Below are 16,710 nucleotides of genomic sequence, written 5' to 3' on the forward strand. Positions count from 1 at the left end.
GCCCTGCTGTTCCTAGCCCTCTTATAAAACCTAGCTGGATAGGGGGGAGAATGTTACTACTCTCCAACCTGGCCTCCAACCTCCCCAAGAGAGCCCTCACCAAAATCTTAAAGACAGAGTCTAAGAGAGAAATTAGTCTATACGATGATGGTTGGGCCCTTGCCCCATTTTTATAAATTGGATTAATCACCGGGTGGGACCATGATACAGGTTGGTTACCACCTTCACAAATAGCATTAAACCCCAAAGTCAAAATAGGTGCCCAATGGTCCGGTTCCACCAAAAACAGATTGGCAGGAACATAATCTGCGCCAGGGGCCTTATTCCTAGGTTGACATTTTATAGCTGTCAGAATTTCTTCCACTGTAAAGATAATTTTATTTTCCCTCACAGAAGACAACTTTTTAGGATCCAGGGTTACTAACCGATCAATATCCACCTCCTTATACTATAAAAGAAGGAATAATCGGCCCCCATTCCTGGTCCGGAACCATCACAAGTGTGCTGCTCAACTTATATTCATAAAAGGGCCCATTGTTCACAATATCCCAAAAAAACTTAGGATTATTAGAATTTGCCTACTCCTCCCACAACTCTGCTTTCTTTTTCAGATCTTCTGACAGCGATGGCTTTCTTGTAGCCCCTCCGGGCTATAATTATATTGTGCTTAGTAGGCAGAGGATTCTTCAGGGCTTTCAGCAGAAGGGACGTATATTTTGTACAGGCTACATTAAACCACCCAGGATGTAGCCTTCCCTCCTTTCTACTAGCCTTCTAGGTAAATGAGGCAGAGAGATTAGTCAACAATAGTAAAAATTTTCACCCAATTACGCTCTGGTCTGAATTACTAGAAAGGATATTTTCAAATACCACCCAATTGCTTACAACTATGTCCCTTTGAGGATTCTCACAATCTGCAGTCTGCCATTTTACCCGTCTTTTCCGGTCATCAGAGGAGACCTCTGGCATATAGGTCTGGCCTGCAGATACAGACCAGACCTGCAGTCTGACCTCCAGCTGGATAGGGAAGTGGTCAATCCATAGATCAACTACCCCCCACCCCCCAAACCCAGTGACACAGTCCCAAAATTTTACTGGGACACAAATGTAATCAGTTAACAAGGAAAATGTAAAATTTCCCGGGATGTCATCAGGTAAACGACCATTGGCCGAACGCAACCACAGTCGTAAAGAAGTTTCCATAGCCTAAGTACCTCACTTCAGGGTTCTTGTATCCCTCATAATGGGTAGCAAAAAACCTGACAAATAATCTTCAGAGAAATTGCGAACACCGCAACCAAGTCCACTACCCATTATGGCATTACAATCGCCCCCCAAAATAAGAAATACATCATTCACAGCTACCCAGCTAACCAGGCCCTCCATCACAGAAGCTAACATTTATAAACAATTCTTACTATATTGAGCACGGGTGCTATTATAAAATGTACCACTAAACATCACAACCACTCCTCCTACAGATTTCCACTGTTTACAAAAAACGGCAGGGGAGTTCCAGCTGATATAATTCACTCACAAGATGGGTTTTGGCCAGAATACACAGACCTTGATGGCAGCGCCCCCTGGAACTTTTCTGTGCCGGTACAGAGTATGCCGTGAACCCATCAACCAACACATTCTTCAATGCCCAGGTCTACTGCATTAAAACAATATCAGGCCCCTCAAAGAGTGGCAGAGTCTCTGAACAACCTACTCTAAATTTAATACCCACAACATTCCATGAAACAATCACCAGCATCTCCAGTGACTGCAGCATCCGGGGTTGGATAGACACAACATCTAAAATACCACCAACCCCCTGACCCTGTAGGGGTCCACAAAACACCTCCCTCTCAGCCATCACCCCCACAATCCCTAAAGTTGCTTCACAGGCGGGGCCTGGGTAACAAAGGCATACACCTTCTCCCGAGCCTGTTGTGAGACCTGAAAAGACGTTGAAGAAATCTGCCTCAGTCTCTGCTCCAATTCAGATCTAATACAATCGATAAGGGGTTAATTGGGGTCAATAAGGGATTCAATATTTCAATAGGGCTTAGCGTTTTGGGCACTCTCTATGGAATGCTTACCAAAGAGAGGAGCATCCTCCACTGGCCCCTCAGCCTCCTGCCAGTGGTACCAAAAATCATGGATGTGGCCTAAATCAGCCTTCATGTCTTCAAAGACCTCAATCCCCTTCAGTGCCAAAACATGATGACAATTCCAGATACACATACGAAAGTTAGCATTAGCAAAGGAAAAGCAGACATTACACCCCATGAAAAACATACAGTCAGATAGGATGTACAGGGATCAGTTTTAAAAGAAATGTCATTTATCCCCAAGACTTCCAATAGGGCCAGTGCAAACGTTCCTTTATAGGCATTTGTATCCCCATTTGTTAGGTCCTTAAAACAGCATATTAGGTTGGAGAATCACCACCCTCCTAGAAGGGTCTACTTGGGCATTTCCTCACCCCTGTCAATGCAAGGGGCACCCAGTGAAAACTCAAAATGACACATCCACAAACAGCAGGCACAGCTCTATCTTCATTGACTGGATTCCCCCTGCTAGATATAATAACATCAGTTTGGCTGCTGGGCTAATTGGAGGGTCTGCTACCAAAGTCCACCAGACCTTCATACTGCTTCGATATAGTCCTCAGCTCCTTCAGAGATCTCTGATCCATTGAAGAGGTAACCTCCCTGACCCCAGCCCAATTACCCAACCCCATCTCTGACACGGGGCATACAGCACCATTCCCAGTGGGTTTCGGAGCCACGTTACGAACAGAAGGTTGAATGTTGGCAGCTCTTGAAGCTTCCACATTTCTAAAATCCCTTGCTGCCAAATCAGTCATGAATTTAGCCAACAAAGTGATCACCTCCAAATACATTCCAGTTTCCCAGCATCTTTGTCACATGCTGTACCCCAGTAAGGTGTCTCTCGCATCACCCAGATGTTCTCAAATCCAGGTGCCACTGCATTCAAAGTGGCTTGACAGGGCTTCACAGGGCAACACAAAGCAACACAAAGCAACACAAGCAACACACAGATGCTTCTCAAACCTTAAAAAAGACACAAGGCTTCACAAGCCTTCACTGGCATAACTCAGCGTCCCTCTGCTCACCTCTAGCTGGGGCATGTGCTGGCCACTCACTGTTTGCCACTTGCCAGCCACAAGAGAACCTCCTCTCCCTCCCACGTGGAGGAAAGTGCTGGCTCACGTACACCGCAGCACCACAGGACACCACACGATAGTTGGTTGCCGCAAACGCTCACTCCACACACCACTCCTGCAGCACTAGAGGAAAGTACCTAGTGACCAGAGGAGACAACATCAAGTCACACTGCTTTGCACTCATGCAGCCACTTCCAACGTTGTAGTAAGAGGGAATATGCCTCCACCAATATATTAAATACCTATTAAAGAGAAGTGTTTTCAGGTCCTTTCAGAAGCTGACAATGGAAGGAGTACAGCACCACTCTGGGATAAGGAGTTTCTAATTAAATCATCACCACTAAGAATGCCTATTTTGGATTCTGACACACCTTGAAAATTGTGGTGTCTAGGTGTAGAACCTCTTTGCTGTGAAGGTATCAGGATCCTTTGTAGATAACCGATCTGTGTAGAAAATACTTGTGCATGTGGGAATAACCAGTTGTGTTGTTTAGGCATGCTGTCTTGAACACATAACAGACTTGTATAGGCAACAGATACAAAGAGATTACAATTGGGGTCTTATGGGTGCAGTGGTGTGTGCCTTCGCTCAGTTGATCTGTTGACCTCAGTAAGGTGGTTAATGGATTTAGTTGCTTTTTCAGTCCAACCGTCACGAGAGAGTTTCCATAAACAATGCCTGATTGTATGAGAGCCACCATATTTGCCCAAAGGATTTTGTCATATAACCATTTCATTCTATTCTGAAGACATGATTTTAATTGAATTTTTTTATAGTGTTCTGAATATAGTAGGCAAGCAGGTGTTTGAAGTCAAACATAGACCACTGTAATACTGGCTTATAGGAGAGTAGGGACCACAACTGCATCAGAAAGTATCAACCTGTAATTCTGTATATGGGGTTGGAAGGGTTTGGGAGAACATTTCAGACCAAAGTAAGAATTCTGTTTTTGTGGGAAACAATGTCTGCTCATTGGGGTTTAGCTATGTTCATGTTACTAATAAGGTTTCCATGATTGTGCATGTAAAGCTGATGAGAGGACGCAGATGTATATTGAGCCTTGAGGGGTGCATTAGAAAAGAAAAATAATCCCATGACCCAATGGTAATTCTGCTGGGAAAGATGGTAGAGGGGAGCTACGCAAATACTGGGGACAAAGACGCCCTCATCACCCATATGTTGAGCTTGGCCAGAATCAACCTAGCACAAGCATGGAAAAATAAACAGGGGCCGGTGATGGCCAGATGGTGGGTGAGATTATGGGGAGTGATGGCCATGGAAAAGGTAACAGCATTGGCATATGGATCGCTCCCGAAATACCAGAACACATGGATGCCATTCCACGAGTTTATGGATGATAGGGAACAAATGTACTTTAAACCTAACTCCCTTTGCAAGATTTCCATCCTGTGAAAGTTTTCCTTAAGGAAATGAACTGATTCACAAGGCACTTCTTTGCACTGAACATTGTTGTGTTGCCTTAATTAAATACCAGACATTACATGGCGAATGGGAGTGTGGGGGGTGGGGAGAAGGGTGCTATAACAGGTAAATTGATTGATTGATATTTTATTTCTATTGTGCTCGAACACAAGTGTTTCAGAGCGCGAGTACTTATGTAACAGATATAAATGTGGCATAATATCTTCTATATGTTTACTCCTGGGAAATAAATAAAGTTTGTATAAAAAAAATAGAAAAGAGAAATAAGTGAAGAATTTTGATCTAGGCTTTTTCTCTGAGCACTGACCTTCAGGAAGGTGTACAATCAATTATGGATCCTTCCTTTTATATCATCTAAGGTAGTGTTGTATGGTGCATTGTAACGAACGTCATTGACAGGGCATGAGTGACATGTAAGTGGGCTTCACAGATGTCAAGGATAAGGATAAGTAAAGCCTCATCAACAACTTGGAAAGTGTCATTTTGGCTCTTTCAACCTGCTTGAACCCCCAATTACTAGCCCTTAGACGGTATTTCCAGAAATACAATTGCCCTGTCTAGCAGCCACAGAGCTTTCTACAGTTTATTCTCAGAAAGAAGAAGCAATAGTTTGTGAGATAGCCAAGAATGATTTTTGATGGCAATGGTTTCATCAAGAGTGTACACAAACAATATTGAGGCATTTGGTTTATTACAGTGATTAGCTATGGTCAGACTAGTTCAGGGGAAACTTGATCCATCAGGAGTTTGGTTAGCTTGAGGTCTGTTTATTGTCAATGCACCTGCAAAGGTTTATGTTCACCCCTGAAAGGCTCTATGAATGAGGGCATAGGGCCATGTGTCAAGCCTCATTACTTTTCCTAGGCGTGGTAGTTCCCCACAGTGCAGTGGAGCATGTACAACTTTTTTCTATTTCCAGCCTGTTAATTTTTCTATTATGGTGATCTTCCTTGACATAGCATGCTCAACAATACGTTCTTTTACATTCAAGCAAAGACAGGCCCACCGAAGATTGAATGTAAAACCAAACATCTTTTTCTCCAAGTGGCTGAAGAGGCAGCACACTTTTTGTCCCTGGAGTCATAATGAAGCAAGCAGAGGAATAGGGAGATTGATGGCAGCTGAAGAGGGCCCTAATGGTTCAGCAATGTTTTAGCAAGGTGTTCCCCCCACTCTCAATCGAACAGTGGGTATGTGCAGGTCACACAGTGGGGTGGGAGGGCTTTAACAGCAATTGAGGCATTCATGATTTTAAGTCATCAACAGCCAAGTTATAGGATGCCATCTTCACTAGGCGGTATGGAGTAGTAGAAACCGTATATTCAAATTCCATCAATTATAAAAGACATTTCGCAGAACACATATAAAACAATACAATGCTCCAGAATACATTTGAATGCTAATGGCATTGTAGCCATACAATATTTTTTTGAATATGAGGTGGCTCTGGTAATTATCAATCTTTCATTTATCAATATACCTCCCATGTCATTCTTGTTTCCTATAGTGTATGTTGGCCACATACCAAATAGCAGACACTTGCTTGGAGTGACTGCAGGGATTGATTCTCCGAAGAAGCTTGGCATTCATCTCCAGAGATGCTAGATGATTTGTGTGAGGTCACAGTTTGCTGTACCGCTTCCAAAGAAAGAAGGTTAAAACGCAGCCTGTTTGGTCATTAGCGTGGCTCATGTAATTGAGGCAGGTAAAGGTGATCTTAAGACTGATTTATTTATTTATTTTTAGCAACACATTCAACAAGATGTAGGCCTTTTTTTATTTAGGTAGCACATCGATGTAGGGACTGTAGGTTTGGTGGGGTGCCTCACTGCCTCAGAGTTTATTTTTTTGTGTTCTTGAAGCATCATTTGTTTTTGTTTTGTAGATACCGTTTTTTGCTTTGGTAATGTTGACCTTCTGTTGACGTTGACCTAATTATTTCTTATTGCTGAAATGATATACATTAGAACTTGAGTAGGTTTGATGCCATCTTCTTGATATATTTTCATTTTCATTATTACTAGGGTATAGATAGTGTCATGTTTTGTTGGTCATCAATGATCTTCGAAATGGTTGTAAGCAAAGTGTTGGAAAGAAGCTTGACAGTGACTCTCTCGTTCAAGGCGAAGCTTGTAGGTGCCATGATGTTAAGAATCAATCCAAGCTCCTTAAATCCCTGAACTAGATCTGCTGGTATTTGTGTTGACCAGGGATTCATTTAGTGGACGCTCAAAGTGAAGGCTGGATGCAGCCTGACCAGTGAACTCTAATAGCAACCTGTGTCTAAAGGTTTTTATGATAAGATTCAATGTAGGCCTTTTCTGATGGATGATTTGAATGAAATATTTTATAAGATCATCGTATTTCAGAACGGAAGTTATTACCTGTTATGAGAATGTCATCTATGGATTTCTCTATTTATGGTTTGATTTGATTGATGAATTATTCCACACATGTATTATACTCTCTGGGAGAGTGGTGGTTGACATTTATTTTGTGACCTTTCAGGTAGGTTTTTAACTTCAACTATCAGACTTTAAAATGCACTGAATGATTTATTACACATTTGTTTGTGAGGAGAGAGTTTATGTTTATAACTTTAGCACACCTCCTGTAGCAGCTTCAGTGTATTAAAGGGAGTTCATTATGGATTTTGAGAAATTATGTAGAATAAAATGTCCATAAGGATGAGTATATATCATGATTTTGTTAATTTATGTTTAAAGTATTCCGTATGAAATAGATGTTGAATAGGCTGTTATTTATTTTCCTCATTGATCAATGCACAGCACTTTTGTTGCCTAAAACATAAGCACTATGTGGTTGCACCTGTGATCGTGTCAATAATTGTTTGTTTTCATAGAGGCAGTTGGTATTTCACAAATGTATTTCCTGTATCGTGGCAGCATTATGTTCATGCCGTAAAACCTACTTGTGGTCAGTGTTTAAGATCTCTGTTATTGTACATAGTATTTTTACTTTTGCATTGAATTACATGACTGTCTATTCTGGTGACTGCTTGCTGTTATTTGCTTATCAGTCTAATGCTTCCACAAAGTGTCTGCTACATTTACATTTCTTTTTATTGTGCATTTGGTTTCATTACAAAACCTTTTGCGTGTGCCTTTAGATAAATGCAAATATCAATCATGCATTGCAATCTTTACATATGTAAAACCAATTTCTCAAATCATTTCAAAATACAATGGGCAGTGGCCGTCATAAACAAAGACTCCTGAATATGAATTACTCCAAAACTGATCAAACTTAATATGCCCCAGGTCATTCACAAACAATATATATCCCTTTGTATGGATATCACAAAGCAAGGGTCAATTAGTTAGCCCATTCCTACAAGTCTCAATCAATAGCCCATGTTTGTCCACCACTTCAACTGGGATAGCATTCATTTTCTACATGAACTGACACAGATTCTTATTGCCTCCACCAATGATCATTCTTTTCGTTTTCTGAATGTTTAAAGACAGTCCATTAACCATTGAGTAATCCACTAGCACATTAATACAGCAGTGTAGTCCTATTGTGGTTCTACCCTTGAGGATAGTATCATCAGCATATGCGAATCATGACGGCACACAGGCACCAATGCAACGGGGAAAATGACTACATGCGGCTAGGCGTCAGTGTATATCTGCAACATATAAGTTATAGAGCAATGGTGCCAGCGAGCAGCCCTGCATCACTCTGTGGTTTGCTTTAATATCTGCCGAGGAACAATCCTCCTGATCAAGCCTTATAGAAACCGTAGTTTCCTGATACAGCGGCTTAATCATATTAAACATGGAAATATCACAGCCCCATTCTTCTAGTTTCTTTCAAAGACGGGGCCATGAAACACAATCAAAAGCAGCAGCATAGTCTACATAGAAGTGTATAATTTAGTTCCTTTAGTCGTCAGCGTTGATCTAATAAAATACAATAAGGTCCATATATTGTGGAATGTACCAAACCCTTTCCTAAGTCCGGTTTGCTGTAAGATAACAATTTGCGATCAAGTGCCCACTCATTTAATGTTTGTAATGTTCAAATTGAATTGATCTTGTAGATGGAATCTGTCAATAGTAACAATCAGTAATTTTTGGATCGCCACTAGATCCTTTCTTGAATATAGGTCACCAGGTTAGCTTTCTTCCAGCCCTTAAGTATGATACCAGAGTCAGCTATAAGTTATAGAGCAATGGTGCCAGCGAGCAGCCCTGCATCACTCTGTGGTTTGCTTTAATATCTGCCGAGGAACGATCCTCCTGATCAAGCCTAATAGAAACCGTAGTTTCCTGATACAGCGGCTTAATCATATTAAACATGGAAATATCACAGCCCCATTCTTCTAGTTTCTTTCAAAGACGGGGCCATGAAACAGAATCAAAAGCAGCAGCATAGTCTACATAGAAGTGTATAATTTAGTTCCTTTAGTCGTCAGCGTTGATCTAATAAAATACAATAAGGTCCATATATTGTGGAATGTACCAAACCCTTTCCTAAGTCCGGTTTGCTGTAAGATAACAATTTGCGATCAAGTGCCCACTCATTTAATGTTTGTAATGTTCAAATTGAATTGATCTTGTAGATGGAATCTGTCAATAGTAACAATCAGTAATTTTTTTATCGCCACTAGATCCTTTCTTGAATATAGGTCACCAGGTTAGCTTTCTTCCAGCCCTTAAGTATGATACCAGAGTCAGCTATTTTAGAAAATATAACTTGAAGTAGATTTGTCCAGAAGATGGGGGAAGCCTGTATCACCACATTTGGTAATTGACATTTGCTGATTCCTTTTCTTCTAAATGTGTACCTTGGATTTATGATTCCCTTTTGTGTCTATTTCTGATCTGCACAATCAGGGGGGTGTCATACACGGAAGTGTATAGAGGGATCCTGACCGCAATAATTGAAGAAATAGAAAATCTATGTAGAGACTAAATATTCAGAACAACAGTCATACTACTCCGATTCCTGCAATTGTCTCTTAAATCTTTTTTAAAAACACTAAGTCTGAGGTACATTAATTCTTCTTTATCTTTCTGTGGTGTATACCTGTACACCCACTGGAAAATCAGACTAACACTGTTTTCCAATGTCAGACATGAGCTTACATAAAACAATGAACTTGCTTCATTAACAAGCCAAGGAGTGCTGGTGTGAGCACTAGGTAAGCTAGGCACCAACCAGTAGTGGATGAAAAAAGTGAATGTTCATTCTGCTGGCAGTAAATATTTAAAAAGATGTAATTTTGTCAGAATGAAAGTGACTGCAGGATATCCTCCCACAAATATGTGGTATTTATTCAGGTATTGTGCATTTTTAAGGTGCTTATACATCATGGGTGTCACCTATAGTAATTATGCAGATGACACCTAAGTCCTCATCACTCTTACAGGTTGCTATGACAAAGATTCCAAAATGTTAAATTGAATCTATCTTCACATACAGGCATGGATGGCCGCCCATGGCCTGTGTCTACATGATAATAAAACAGAGCTACTTACCATAGGCTCTCAATCTCAACTAAACAAGCTAGATACGCTCTACAAATTTTTCTCCATTAATGGGAACACCATCAGTTGCTAGCAAGGTCAAAACTCTAGGCATCTATTTGGACTGCACTCTCTCCCTCACTAGGCAAGTCAATGCAACTGCCTCAGCAACAGCAAACACCACCAAGGTGGTTAATGCCTGCAAACCTTATCTTTCCACCAACAGTTGCATTACTCTCGCTAGAGCCCTAATCTTATCTAGTTGCAATAGTGTTCAGGTGTATTTTCAAGTATGTATCACAAATGAGATTGTCCGGAAATATATTTAGGTAAGTTGGCAACTCATTTAAGGCCCTTATATCCAATTTTGCTCGAATGGTTGTAACCCCGTCATTTTGCTGTAGCTAAATTTTGGCGTGCTGCATGCGTAGAAGTAGCATTTCCATAGTTAAATCTTCGCTTGTCAGCAGTGTTTCCATGTCCTTCTTCCATACGTTCAAGATGATATTGTTCATGCTACTCAGCTTTGTTTGGAGAATCTGTATTGCTGGGATATTTTCGCTAGTCATTATTTTCCGGAAAAGATCCATTTGTTTCCAGAGGGTGATAGATAAGAGCGATTAGGTAACAATTTCTAATCTTATTCTTACCGTGGGATACGTTTGGGGCAATGCTAAGATCAATGCTAAGATCTTCCTCCAAACAATTGCTTCATATTTTTGCCACATAAGTGGTGAGAATTCAATCAAAGGTTTGCTCCCGTAGGTGAGAATAGGTATGACTTTTGCCTATAGAAGACAATGATAGGTTTGAAGGAATATTTTCCAAATTTATTATGGAGGTAGCGGCCTTGTCTGGCTAAAGATTGAGTTTGTTCTTCTAGATAGTTCGCCCAGTCTTGTTTTGTTTGTTTTGGATTGATTTATCAACATCCTAGATATTTGCAGGTAGTCATGACACACAGATCTTGTTCGTCTAGGTTCAGCATCAGCGGTCTTTGTCTTTTTGCTTTCAGTTTGGTTAATTTCATGATTTTAGTTTTCTTTGTGTTTATCAGTAGTTCCTTAGCCTTCATGTAAGTGCCCATCATCTTTAGGCCGAGCTGTAGGCCCATCAGCGTTTTGTCAATCAGGACGATGTCGTCTGCATACATCATTATAGGAAATGGAACTGAGTTGATCTTTGGTGGATTTAACAAGGTCGCTTGCAAATGGTCTTCTACATTGGCTGTAAACAGGTTGAAGAGGATTGCCGCGAGAGGGCAGCCCTGCTCCAGGCCATTCCAAGTCTTTATCGCAGTAGATACAAGCCCTTCTTGCGATAATATGTCTGTGATGAAAGTGTTCAAATATAGGAGCTTTATCGGCTCAAGGATCTCCGCTGGGCAATTCCAAGCCGTTAGCTTATGCCAGAGCTTTTGTCTATTGATTGCATCAAATGCCATATGGAGATCGACAAAAGCCACGTAGACTTGGGTTTTATGCAGAAGAGCTTCCTACTTGATCAGATTTAAGATCATTAGGTTAACGTTGGTACCCACGTTGGCAGTGGAGCCTTTTTGTCTTATTGCAAACCTGTTTTCTGTTTAAGCCCAGATCATTTTTTCAGCAAGAAGGTCGCAACAAGTTTGCCCAAGGGATCTACCAGGGCAATGGGTCGATAATTAGTCAGGTCATCTCTATCTCCCTGTTTGTATATAGGAATGAATGTTGCCATTTTCCAAGTTTGGGGGAACTGATTGAGTTTGGCAATTAGGGAGAAGTGATGATAGATTGTCGGGGGGAAATTCTCCCGGGGTCGGCTGGGCTGCCCTCGGACCTCCGGGCAGGGAGGCCCCAACTCCTCCCGTATATCCCAAAAGAGATAGAGTATAAGACACACGCAAGAAGCAAGGTGAATCTGCTGTTTATTAAACAAAACGGCAGGGATGGGTCAAGGATCGTACGCGTCCGTCCTGACACTCTCTCAACATCGTGGGGCTCGCAGGCCCTTTTTACCTTAGTATGACGCGCTACTTGCGTCACCTGAGAAAAATTAGCAAAAAACCTATCGCCACTCTGGATTGGTTCCCCGAGTGGTAGGGTTAGTATAGCATACGTATAGAGAACGTTGTTATTGGTTAAGGGTTCGTCAGGTGGTATACTTGGGTTGTCCCTTCAGTTTGATACATAAAAATTGTTACATGAAGACCCCTGAGGATTAGTCAATGTTAATGGCATCAGTGATAAGGGCCCCATGTTCTGATTGGTTCACCCGCGAGCCCCCCAGTCTGGGACCATCGCTGTTCCCAGCTCGCGGTGCACCTGTCACTTGCAACAATGTTTCACTATGGGTATGTGCAGACAATGTGAGGATTTATTCATAAGCAGGAAGGCCGACTACTCCCACCGCCGCAGATGTCCATTGAGTCGCTTAATTGTATCTGCCTGTGTCTTGAGACGGGGGGATCCAGACGCCTTCTTCCTCCTAGGCTTGGCATCCTATCAAGTTCGGCTTGGTCACGTGAGGTGGGACCGTGGTTGAGGCAGAATTCTGCACAATTAATATTGCATTTCTCACTGTGTGCCTGGCTTATCTTGCAGGTGCGACCTTGGCGTCGGCTTGCGGGATGAGAGTTTGCAACGTTGTGCCCTTGACTGTCTGCTTTCGCTGGGCTCATTCTGCAGGGTCAGCAACCGAACTCTTGCTCATTCAATGTTCATGGAAGCTTTTGCTTGCGGCCTACTTGGGCCTGGTGCATAGGTGGGACCGTTTAATACACAGGTTCTTTAGGTTATGGTATCATATCGCTTCATCCCCGGTATCGTGTCTTTGTTATATTTCTCATTATGGTACATTGGTTTAGAAGAAGCGTGAGCAAGCCTTTTTAGATGAGTTCATTATGCGTCTTGCGTTTCTGCATTTGAAAAGCCTATGTGGAAAATAATAAAGATGCACGTCCGTGGGTGTGTCCGTCGCCTACGTCATAGCACTGAGTATGTTCTTCGTGTGGATTGGTGTGGGAGTGTCCGGTGTGTATGTTTGCATGGGTGTGCTGACCGTTGGCTAGGTCGTCATGGCATCTCTAACGATGTGTTGATTTGGTGCTGGATGGTTTAGTCGAGTCCATCCATGCCGCAGGTGTCGGCATGCGCAGGGCAGGCTGGTGGGCAGGCGGGTGGGCACGCGAGTGGGCACATCCGTATGTTCTTGTACCAGGGTATTTGGTCGTCTGGGAGATGGGCAAACTCCTCTCGTGGCGGGTGTCTGGGCCGTGATCCTCTAGGCCAGGGTTGAGAGGGGATTGGTGGGAGCCCTTTGTTCACTTTTCCCACTTCAAGATGATCTCGGCCCACACCTCAGGGGCTTGTTTGATAGTAGCATATGACAAGCCATCTGGGCCAGGGGCCCGAGAGGAATTTAATTTGTTGATCATGGTCAATATATTGTCTTTGACCCAGGTAAAGTTGCATTTCGTAAATGATTGATGTTTATATTTATTCATGCAATTTTGAAACTGCTATATGAATACATATTTTGGGCACCTAGGATATTTTCATGTTGCAATACTTTAAAATTAAGGGTGAATTTACATGTGTAAGCATTGTCCAGCATTATTGTAAAGTTAGCAACGGAAACCCATCTAACTTGAAAACTCAAAAGAATACTTTCTGTGGTAACTCCCCAAGTAATACTGAACCACACTCAGGGACTTCCCTTGTATTTTAATCCATTGTAGGTTAGACAGTCAGGATGAACATGGTAGGTGAGAATATGTGCATGTTTAGGGTAAATGAACAAGCTCAACCGGCAGAAGTTACAATTTGAGTAATCTGATTTGCAAATGCTGATCTAAATTAAACTTTCATTGAAATCCGTTAGTCTAAATGAACATTTGGAGGGTCATTGTAGTAAACCGCTGATCTAATGGCTAAAAAGTAGGCTCACTTACAAGCCAGGCCAAAACAACAAATTACCAATGAGGTGGCACTGAATATTGTGGCAATGAAATCACTTTCGTTGTGGTGTGCTCATGCTCCAAAAGGCCACGTGTGATCCAGGTGAGCTTCTCTGCACTGCAGTCTGTGGGCTGTCCCCATATCCTAACCTCTCAGCCAGGATTGGCTAGTAGGCAGATTAGGCAGACTTGAACATGGACATTTGTGCACTTGGTAATGGCTCCCTTGTGCACAGGTTATTTTAGCAAGGCAGCATTTTTGTGCATGCATGTCTTCCAGTTGCAACAGCTGCCTCATCCCCACCAATCTCAGCCTCTCCTGCATAAGGAGGAACAGCTGTGTCTGCGCTGTGCAACACTTTTACACACCCCCACTCCATAAGGTGCCTGGTCGCGGTTTGGAGCTGCTGGTGGGAGAGGGGCACGTGAAAGCAGGTTGCTTGGCACATGTGGAAGCGTGCAGACTACAAGGGAGCCAGTGTCCCTTGTGTACCTGTTCTTTGCAAAGGAAACACATAATTGCCCTGTCTATGTTGTGCCCTTGGTGTGCTCACAGTCACTCAGGTTTAAGGATGCAATGAATTGTTGTGTTACATTAAGCTTGTACTGGCCCAGCCTATGCTGTACCTATACCCGTGTGTGCCTATGCTGCACCTAGCGGTTTGTGAATGTAACATGTTCAAGCTGTGCATATGCTGTACTGGAACCAGGTGTGAAGGAAGCCTGCACCTTTCCTGCCCATGCTGTACCGGTTTCTTTGGAAGAATGCATTGGCCCTTTTTGTGAGGGGACTCCGACTTGCCTTGCCAGACGCCATTATACCACGTTATTTAAGGAAGTGTTAAAGAATGCTGTGAATGTGGCGGGCACGGCACATTATGTGATGGGGTCTGGACACATTTGGGGAGCTGGGCATATGTGGTGGGTGATGGGGCAGCAGAATTACCTAATACCCAGGTTGACACTATTCCTTGCTTCTGCCGTGAAGTCAAATATCGCATGTTAATACTCAGAACAAATAATTCGTGTGGTAAAGGCAATGTACTGGGAACCGAACCAGCTGCGAGTTATCTCATGCACAGCACTTATTTTAAAGTTATGTTCCGTGCATACACCATGAACCAAGGATGTAAGCTTCTGCCTGCCGCTAGAACGCTAGCTCTGTAGCTGCGCAGTCGGCCGCGCGGCTCCCTTATGACAGCCCTGAAAGAGGTTTTAATTGAAAATCAACTGGCTTATATGGCTGTCAATACATTTCACACTGTATAACTTTGCACATGTTTAGTCACTATCCTTTTGTTGGAACCCATAATTTATCCTATGAAAGTTAACAGTTAACATTCGACCCCGGAACAATTAAAAAAGTGCCATTGAGAATATCCTGCCTCTGTGGACCAATGTGCCAATATTCCCTGCACGGGGAGAAGATGCGGCTGCTTGCCTTTGCATATGCTTGGCAGGCGGCCAGTCTTACGGGCTTTATAAGGCCCTGCAAATGTATACATTGGGAAAACAATCTGGCGGCTCTTCCCAGGAATCAATAGTAGTTGCTACCCATTAGATAAGGACCTTTGTTTTAAATCTATCTATCGAATAAAGATGCAAAGGCTAGTTAGGGGTTATAAACTATATTGGGGGTTATTGAGCATGTGTTTATTATCCCCGAAACCCTTTGGAGTTATGCAAAGTAACATGAAAAGGGAACCCTGAAGCTGTTTTTCAATGTACACCCATGGCTGAATATGTTTTAGTTGACACATTCTGGGCCTGATCAACGCATCCTTTTCCTAAGGGATTGCGCAATTGTTAAAAAAAATGCTTTTGCAAATCAGGCCCGCCGGCTTTCCCTAATAACGGAGCACAGGGAGCCTTTGTTTTGGGTTCTGGGTGCTGGCACCCCAGATTCGCATGGGTCGTATTCTCCGTGAAGAGCAAGCAGACCTAGTTCTCTTTTTTAATTCGCCCAAAAATATATATTTTTTTTTTTATCAGAGATTTTATTCTGCATTACTGCTGTGGATATTTGAATGCCACTCACCTAAAAGCCGTGGCAATGCAAGTGCATTGCAAAATATGTCCTAAATATCTCGGCCATATAAGATCTATAAATGCTTGCCTTCTTTCTAGAGGCCTGGCTGTAGAACATGTTACCCGCATTCAGATTGGCCTATCACCGGCATAATAAAAATACATTCCCATTCTCTTTATTCTGTAGCCTAGACAATATGAATTATTGAATAAAATAGCATGTAATCGTCATGTTGACACTATAATATAGCCCCCTGAAAATGCAAAATATCTTAATGAACATTCATAAAATTCGAATACTCTCTGTCCCGCATTACTATTTTTATATTAAATTTGAACACATATGATAAAAAAGGTGTTAATTGATATTTCATTTCTCCTCATCTGGTGTTCTCGCTGCTTCTGCTTTTTCTGTTGTCCCGCATGACGTTTCATCGTGTTTTATGTTTTCATTTGCCTTCATACTTCATTTATTCTTTTCCTTCAATTGTTCTTTTTCCTGTCTCCTGCTCCTTTCTCTTTATTTCCATTCCCCATCATCTGAAAGTTTGCTAAACAGTGGGTAAGTGTGTCTAACATATTCAACTGTAATCTCACTCCCCGCTCCCCGATGTATAATTAGCATTTA

The 16,710-nt window shown here is 42.2% G+C and overlaps 1 protein-coding gene across 24 annotated transcripts in view; it reads left to right on the plus strand.

The window, feature by feature from the left end:
* Window positions 1-16,710, plus strand: part of CADPS (calcium dependent secretion activator) — a 2,044,505-nt gene that overhangs the window by 1,537,374 nt on the left and 490,421 nt on the right. For 13 of the 24 annotated variants that reach the window (XM_069643727.1, XM_069643719.1, XM_069643721.1 and 10 more), the window contains one exon: window positions 16,630-16,644. The exons of the other annotated variants lie outside the window; for them this stretch is intronic. In XM_069643727.1, coding sequence (XP_069499828.1) covers window positions 16,630-16,644 — 15 coding nt within the window. The remainder of the gene's footprint in view (window positions 1-16,629; window positions 16,645-16,710) is intronic. 24 annotated transcript variants of the gene reach the window in all.

The sequence above is a fragment of the Ambystoma mexicanum genome, chromosome 2p (genome assembly GCF_040938575.1).
Source record: "Ambystoma mexicanum isolate Mex_15411 chromosome 2p, UKY_AmexF1_1, whole genome shotgun sequence".
NCBI classification, from domain to species: Eukaryota; Metazoa; Chordata; class Amphibia; order Caudata; family Ambystomatidae; genus Ambystoma; species Ambystoma mexicanum.